The sequence below is a fragment of the Pelobates fuscus genome, chromosome 6 (assembly GCF_036172605.1).
Source record: "Pelobates fuscus isolate aPelFus1 chromosome 6, aPelFus1.pri, whole genome shotgun sequence".
NCBI classification, from domain to species: Eukaryota; Metazoa; Chordata; class Amphibia; order Anura; family Pelobatidae; genus Pelobates; species Pelobates fuscus.
The window spans coordinates 3486900-3495342 of record NC_086322.1 but is presented as its reverse complement, the minus strand read 5'-3'; the positions used below and the strand labels follow the sequence as shown (position 1 = coordinate 3495342).

General features: G+C 47.9%; 1 protein-coding gene across 3 annotated transcripts in view; it reads right to left on the bottom strand.

The window, feature by feature from the left end:
* Positions 1-2034: 2034 nt before the first annotated feature.
* LOC134614088 (programmed cell death protein 4-like) overlaps positions 2035-8443 on the bottom strand; it is a 72630-nt gene continuing 66221 nt past the window's right edge. For all 3 annotated transcript variants that reach the window (XM_063457509.1, XM_063457511.1, XM_063457510.1), the window contains 4 exons: positions 5445-5552; positions 3700-3810; positions 3473-3612; positions 2035-2221 (listed from right to left, as the gene is read on the bottom strand). In XM_063457509.1, the coding sequence (XP_063313579.1) occupies positions 2170-2221; positions 3473-3612; positions 3700-3810; positions 5445-5552 (411 nt within the window). In that variant the 3' untranslated portion in view covers positions 2035-2169. The remainder of the gene's footprint in view (positions 2222-3472; positions 3613-3699; positions 3811-5444; positions 5553-8443) is intronic.

Here is an 8443-nt window from a genome sequence, read left to right as displayed (position 1 = left end):
TAAATAGGAACCAGAGTGTTGGAGAGACCCCCCTCCAGGCCCCCATTAGACTCCATTGTAGTCTCTAATGGGGCTCGAGTAGATTCTTTCTAACACTCTCTAAATAACACTGAGATAGCCTCTGCTAGAAAGACCCCCCCTCCATGGCCCATTACCCCTCAATTGTAGTCTCTACTGGGGCCTTGAGGGGATTATTGCACTTTTGTTCCTTGTGTCTAAAGATTGTGTAGGGTGTGGCTGGAGGCGGGACAAGGGTGGGGCTTGCTACGGAGCATGGGTGGGGCCTGTAAGGGGGCCCTTGATTTATTTTGCCCGTGGGCCCTGAGGGTTCTCAGTCCGCCCCTGCATCCTAGCAAAACCTCTGAACTGCTCACTGAGAACATTTGTTCCCTTTTGAGAAAGATGCAAACCATCTTTTTTGTACAGTTTATTTCCATTCCAAACAGAGCTACCATGAGCAATAAAGCCAAATCCTTGCTCCCGACACCATTCACCAAGCCACAAGTTAAAGTCCCTAATACCCATCCGCCTGTCGTTCTGAGTGTTATGCACAGGCAGAACTTCAGAGAATGACAGTGTGGAAGCAACCTGCCGTATATCATTGGCAAAAACACTAAAAACTTCCTTAACCTCTGAAACCTCATTGCAAGCCAAATCATTTGTCCCTAGATGGACAAGTACATCCAATTCCCCTTCCTGCTTTGCTCGCTTAACAATATTACAAAGCAGCTGTGAAAATTCCAAGTTGAGAAACTGGAATGCGTACCCTCCAAATAAGGTCTTTTAGGCCCCAGAGAACCAGACACACATACAAATGGGAGGTATCACTGTATTCGGGAGATGTCGCTGAACACATATTGGGGTGTTCTTTGGCAGTAACCCTCAAAGTTGTCTGTACATGTATTCTTAAATTGCTATGTGTGTCAAAAAAATCACCAATTATTATTATTATTTTTTTTAATTTGGTATAGATTGGTGGTAAAATGGCTGCATGAAAAGAGTCAAAATACCCTGAGTTTAATACCTTAGGTTGTCTTCTTCTATAAAATATATACATGTGAAGGGTTATTCAGGGGTTCCTGACCGATATCAGTGTTACAATGTAACTTGCATTAAGTTTGAAAAAAATTGGTTTGGAAATATATACTTGTATAAATATATACTTGTACTTATAGCCCTATAACTTTCCAAAAAAAGCTAAGAACATGTTAACATTGGGCATTTCTAAACTAAGGACAAAATGTTTAAACTATTTAGCACGGGTGTTTTTTGGCAGTTGTAGATGCGGAACAGATTTTGGGGGTCAAAGTTTGAAAAAGTGCATTTAAAAAAAAAATTTCCATCATATTTTATAAAAATGTTTTATAGTAAATTATATGATGAAAGTAATGGTATCTTTAGAAAGACCATTTAATGGCGAGAAAAACAGTATATAATATGTGTGGGTACAGTAAATGAGTAAGAGGAAAATTACAGCTAAACACAAACACCGCAGAAATGTAAAAAGAGCCCGGGTCCATAACGGTAAGAAAATTTAAAAACGGTGTGTTTATATGGGAATACGATACTTAAGGTACTCCCTTTTAGGTTCCCTTAGCACACCATTAAGTCCCTTCTTGGGACTGAGCTTTGTTTTGGTTAAATTCTGACGATGCCAGCAAAGAGGCAGATTGGGGGCGAAGCCAGTGACTGATCCGCACGGTGCTGGAAATAAGGTAAGTTTTCTTAGCTTTTACATCGGTTGAAGCCACTTAAATGGTGTTTATAACACGTTTGTGTTCCTCTGAAGTTTTAAGGGTTAATTCAGCAATTCATTGTCGGAATCAGCGTGGTTTTACGACAGACAGATCATGCTAAACGAACTTAATTGTGCTCTATGAAGAAGTTAATAGAGACTAGCGCATGATGATCCAGTAGATGTGATCGAATTGGATTTTCCTAAGGCATTCGATATGGTTCCACACAAAAGGTTATGGTACAAAATTAAAAGCAAGTGGGTAAGATAAAAAGATGTTTTATCAGATTCTGTACAGGTTTTTAAACAGAACATTCAAGCAGAATGGAAGCAGTACATTTTATTTTAGATATATTTCACAACAGCGATTAGTATAGATGAACCCTGCTTCGCCGGTTCATTGGACAGTTCGCTGGATAATCTGACCAATTTTGTCACTCCTTGATGAGTCCTCCATCTCCCTCGCTCACAAAACGTTTGCGGCCTCTATGGAAAAGAATGAAAGAGAGAAAGTGTAAAATTTTGTGAACCAGACACATTCTGACCCAGGAGTCGTTACCCTTCAACACAGACACAAACGGTCAACAATGATGCAGATGTTGTGAACCAGTCAGCCCCGGGTAGATGCATTTATAAACTGTCTCTCACTGCAGACAAGTGAGTCAGCTGTCCCTTCAATGAAGATACTATGAGCTTATTACCCCCTTTTACCTTTTGACTATGGCCCCTGTGACTTATCTTGTTCTAAGGCACTATTTCTGCCTATTGGGATTGTGGACAATGGCTCTTTAAACTCTCAAAGTAGTTGAAGTCGCACTTCGGATACAAGTCATCAAAGCGGCCGCCATTCGACATTCGAACACGTGGCTGCGGCCATCTGTGTTTTGTCGTTGAGTTCATGGAACTCAAATCGGACACGTGATGTCACAAACGCCGCTGAAACTTTACCTTCTCTGGGACTTCGACAGGAGTCGAACGCTGTTCGACAATTCGAACGGCACTTCAACATGAACTTTGTGCACGAACAGCACCCGTTCATGCATTTGAAGTGAACTTAGCCATTGGAAATAGACCGGCCCCACAGCCTAATTTCCTAGAACTATTTTGGGCATGAAATCATGCGTGCGGTCGGTCAAAAAGAGACTAAAATTGTGTACACTGTATGGGAGTATCTGAATGTAAACCTCTGTTTTGATTGGTTTGTATGTTTTGTATTCGGTGCACAAGTAGGTCCACCTGGGCGTCACCTTTGCTGTAAAAACTGTATAAAAACTCAAGCTGTTCAATAAACCTTCAGACCTTCTTACCCTCAACTCGCAGCCTCATCTCGTGTTGTAGGGTACTGCTATATCACACTGGGGATTGCTATACTCTGTATACTCCCCTGGATGCTAATCCCTAGCTCTTCTAAGAGGTGTTCCTGCTTTGCTCTCTGAAGGAATAGAGGTTCACTCACTGGAGCCTGGTCGTAGGTCCAGGGTGGGTAGGAGACAGCAAGACCCCAACCAAGCTGTGTTAGTTCGTGGGGTCTGCAGTGCTTATGGTGTCTGTTGCGGTGCTGATGGTCCTTGGTAAGCACGAGGAGCATCGATTGACGGAGGGTCCGTCACAGATACCATGAGCTAATTCTCCTCTGACATGGATAGCATGAGCTAATTACCCTCGCACAAGGATACCAGGAGCTAATTACCCTCTGACAATTACCCTCTTTTACCCTTTCTGATCGACAAACATTACCTGCCAGGACACTCGTCTCTCAGGTGCTGTGTGATCACTCCTTCCTTATAACACAGATCAACCAATTTCTCCATTACACTTTGAGCCAACGGCACATCCAGACTGAGATCAGGGAGCTCATTGTACACTCTCTGGAAACCCTGCACACAGACAACATAGAAACTAAGTACTCACACGCTAAGCACCTACATCTAGACACGCCATCAGCACAGAACATGAAACATTACCCGGTTCATTTGGTCCAATGTAATGAGGCCACTTTCCCACAGAGCTTTCAACAATTTCACAGCCATGAGAACGTGTCCCTCAGCAGAGCCTTCGAGAACCAGCACCACCGCCTGGAAACAGAACAGTAAGGGTGGGGGATGTCTCCATTCCACTACTCTCCCCCCACCCCATTCCACTGCTCTACACCCTTTGTCTCCATTCCACTACTCTCCCCCCACCCCATTCTACTGCTCTACCCACTCTGTCTCCATTCCACTAGTCTCCCCCATCTCCATTCCACTGTTCTCCCCCCACCGTCTCCATTCCACTGTTCTCCCCCCCACCGTCTCCATTCCACTGTTCTCCCCCCCACCGTCTCCATTCCACTGTTCTCCCCCCCCACCGTCTCCATTCCACTGTTCTCCCCCCCCACCGTCTCCATTCCACTGTTCTCCCCCCCACCGTCTCCATTCCACTGTTCTCCCCCCCCCAACGTCTCCATTCCACTGTTCTCCCCCCCCAACGTCTCCATTCCACTGTTCTCCCCCCCAACGTCTCCATTCCACTGTTCTCCCCCCCAACGTCTCCATTCCACTGTTCTCCACCCCCCACCGTCTCCATTCCACTGTTTCCCCCCCACCGTCTCCATTCCACTGTTTCACCCCCACCGTCTCCATTCCACTGTTTCACCCCCACCGTCTCCATTCCACTGTTCTCCCCCCGTCTCCATTCCACTGTTCTCCCCCCGCCTCCATTCCACTGTTTCCCCCCCACCGTCTCCATTCCACTGTTCCCCCCACCGTCTCCATTCCACTGTCCCCCCCCACCGCCTCCATTCCACTGTTCTCCCCCGCCTCCATTCCACTGTTCTCCCCCGCCTCCATTCCACTGTTCTCCCCCGCCTCCATTCCACTGTTCTCCCCCCCGCCTCCATTCCACTGTTCTCCCCCCGCCGTCTCCATTCCACTGTTCTCCCCCCACCGTCTCCATTCCACTGTTCTCCCCCCGCCGTCTCCATTCCACTGTTCTCCCCCCGCCGTCTCCATTCCACTGTTCTCCCCCCGCCGTCTCCATTCCACTGTTCTCCCCCCGCCGTCTCCATTCCACTGTTCTCCCCCCGCCGTCTCCATTCCACTGTTCTCCAGCTTAAGGTCCGTTCCATCACTCAAGCCCTGCTTAACCTGTTACATCACTCAAACCCTGCTTAACCTGTTACATCACTCAAACCCTGCTTAACCTCTGTTACATCACTCAAATCCTGCTTAACCTCTGTTACATCACTCAAACCCTGCTTAACCGCTGTTACATCACTCAAACCCTGCTTAACCTCTGTTACATCACTCAAACCCTGCTTAACCTCAGTTACATCACTCAAACCCTGCTTAACCTCCGTTACATTACCTGAACCCTGCTTAACCTCCGTTACATTACTCCCCCCTGCCCAGCCTTTATTATGTTGCTCCCTTCCGCTCAGCCTCCATTATATAACTCCAAACCATGCATAACGTCCGTTACAGTACAATCCCTTGCTCAGCCTCCGTTACAGTACACCCCCCCTGCTCAGCCTCCGTTACAGTACACTCCCCCCTGCTCAGCCTCCATTACAGTACACTCCCCCCTGCTCAGCCTCCATTACAGTACACTCCCCCCTGCTCAGCCTCCATTACAGTACACTCCCCCCTGCTCAGCCTCCATTACAGTACACTCCCCCCGCTCAGCCTCCATGCCCTGCTGTAGAAGGATTGATATCAGTAGTCCATGTTACCTCATAGACAAGCTCATGATGGAAATGAGGAACTTCAAGCTCTCGCAGACAACGCTCGGCCTCACACACCTGGCCAGAGATTAGAAACTCCTGCAGGAGTAGGTTCATCTGCAGAAAATACACAAATTTGACCAACTAATGTCTCTATCCAAGAGGTGCTGAGGGAAGTACCCAAAGATTAAAATATTATTCAGACCTATATTTATACTATATGTCCGAAAAACTGCACACATGTTGCACATATCATGGAGATATGATGAGTCCTCCATCTCCCTCGCTCACAAAACGTTTGCGGCCTCTATGGAAAAGAATGAACTATACTAGTATAGTCAGAATCAAGCAGAAGTCAGAGTAGACCAGAACCGAACAGAAATTAGGGCAGACCATGTGACGGTAGTCACCATCACTGGAGATTGAAGACAGACACCATTTTCCTCTTGTTTTTTTCACCCTGTGCCCATTATTGGTGCAGGGTATGTTGAATGTATTGCTCCCCTTTTTCCTGCCCTATTGTTTCCCCAGCAGGGCGTCTTCCCAGGGACACTGCCAGACCAGTTTAACCCCTTAAGGACCAAACTTCTGGAATAAAAGGGAATCATGACATGTCACACACGTCATGTGTCCTTAAGGGGTTAAACTGGCTGCTCTGTCCCTCCTCAATCTCCCATCAGCCCTTACTATTGTCTGACCCCACACTTCCTTATACTATAGTGCTCTATGTAACCTATTGGATGTAAATGAGGCTGTTGGAGGCTTAAAATATGTGTGATATGTCTATTAAATTTAATTAACCTTCACTGAGTGTCATCTGGTGTTTGGGGACAGGGATATTATCTGCTGATAAAAAGGATATCCAGATCTCTAAACACAGTAGACTGGTCCAGGGTGGAAAAGGCCCTCAGTGATCCCAGTCAAGCCTCAGCGACTGGGTCTGAAGTGCTCCAAGATCCCTGATAGCTACAAGGAAGAAGACTTGGCGGAGGTACTCGGTTGGAGTAATGCAGCTCTGTCACAATTGGTGGCAGCTGTAGGATGGCTTCCTAGCGATTGGGGGACCTCTGCATGCCTTCTGGAATTTGACAAGATGGATAGAGCTAGCACCTGTGCAGCACCCCCATCCGAGCAGGAGTTTCAACAGAGGCTACAAGCTTTTGTCCCAGTATCAGGGGCGTATTAGCCGCGAGGCAAACAAGGCATTTGCCTTGGGCGGCATTTTCCAGGGGGCAGCAAAAAACGCCGCCCCCAAATGCCCAAGGCAAATGTCTTGTTAGCCTTGCGGCTAACAGACATGCTGGGCTGGTTGCTGGGCGGGCGGCCAGCGAGGGAGCTCTTCCCCTGAGCTCTCTGCTCAGCTCCCTCGCGCGCCGCCCGCAGAGTGAGACTGAGAGCCGGAATATGACGTCATATTCCGGCTCCGCCTCCCAGCCTCACTCTGCGGGCGGCGCGCGAGGGAGCTGAGCAGAGAGCTCAGGGGAAGAGCTCCCTCGCCGGCCGCCCAGCCTGCCCGCCAGTGCCGTCCTGCAGCCACTGGACCACCAGGGAATGGGAGAACCCCCCCCCCCCCAGCATTCCCAAAGGTAGGGGGGGGGGGGGAGTAAAAAAAAAAATGTGTTAATGTGAGTGTGTGTGTGTGTGTGTCTCTGACTGTGTGTGTCTGTTAGTGAGTGTGTGTGTCTGTTAGTGTGTGTGTGTGTGTTAGTATGTGTGTGTCTGTTAGTGTGTGTGTCTGTGACTGTGTGTGTTAGTGTGTGTGTGTCTGTTAGTGTGTCTGTGACTGTGTGTGTTAGTGTGTGTTAGTGTGTGTGTCTGTTAGTGTGTGTGTCTGACTGTGTGTGTCTGACTGTGTGTGTCTGTTAGTGTGTGTCCGACTGTGTGTGTTTGTTAGTGTGTGTCTCACTGTGTGTGTCTGTTAGTGTGTGTGTGTGTCCGACTGTGTGTGTTTGTTAGTGTGTGTGTCCGACTGTGTGTGTTTGTTAGTGTGTGTGTGTCAGACTGTGTTTGTTAGTGTGTGTCCGACTGTGTGTGTTTGTTAGTGTGTGTCCGACTGTGTGTGTTTGTTAGTGTGTGTGTCCGACTGTGTGTGTCCGACTGTGTGTGTCTGTTAGCTAGTGTATGCGTATCTGTCAGTGAATGTGTGTGTATTTAGAAGGCGGGGCAGGGGGGAAGGGTTGGGGGGGGGTGGCGCGCGCGCAGGGGGGGGGGGTCTACGTTTTGTCCTGCCTAGGGCAGCACAAAACCAAGATACACCACTGCCCAGTATGATGGCTTTTTCTTGACAGAGGGTGAACTTGACCGGCGGGACACGATCAGACAGGAACGCTGGAACAATATCCTTGAGGAGAGAACCCTTCCCAACCATTATGCAATATTTTTGGGATCAAGTTGATTTTTAACAACCCATTCACAAGAAAGGTTATAGGGAGGGGTCGGGCAACTATAGGCCCGTAAGCCTTACTTCAGTAGTGGGGAAAGTAATGGAAACCATGTTAAAGGATAGGATTGTTGAACATCTAACATGGATTTCAAGATCAGAGACAACATGGGTTTACTTCAGGGAGATCATGCCAAACTAATCTTATTGATTTTTTTGATTGGGTAACTAAAATTATAGATCAGGGTGGTGCAGTAGACATTGCTTACCTAGATTTTAGTACGGCTTTTGTTGCACATGGAAGGCTTATCAATAAACTGCAATCTTTAACCCCTTAACGACGAGTGACGGACCTCAGGGGAGAGCCTTAACGACGAGTGACGGACCTTGTCCGTCACGCGTTACAATTAATCCCAGATCGCCGCGATTGCGGCGATCGCGGGGTTAATGGTGCTCCGGTCTGCCTCTGTATTAGAGGCAGACCGGGAGCACCCGATCGGGCTGCCCCAGCACCGGTCCTCGCTCTGACAGGCTGTCAGAGCGAGTACATGTGCTCAGTATACTCACCTTCCGCCTCCCTGCACTTCCGGGTTCTGTGTGAAAAACGAGGGTGAGAAGGTTGTTTTTA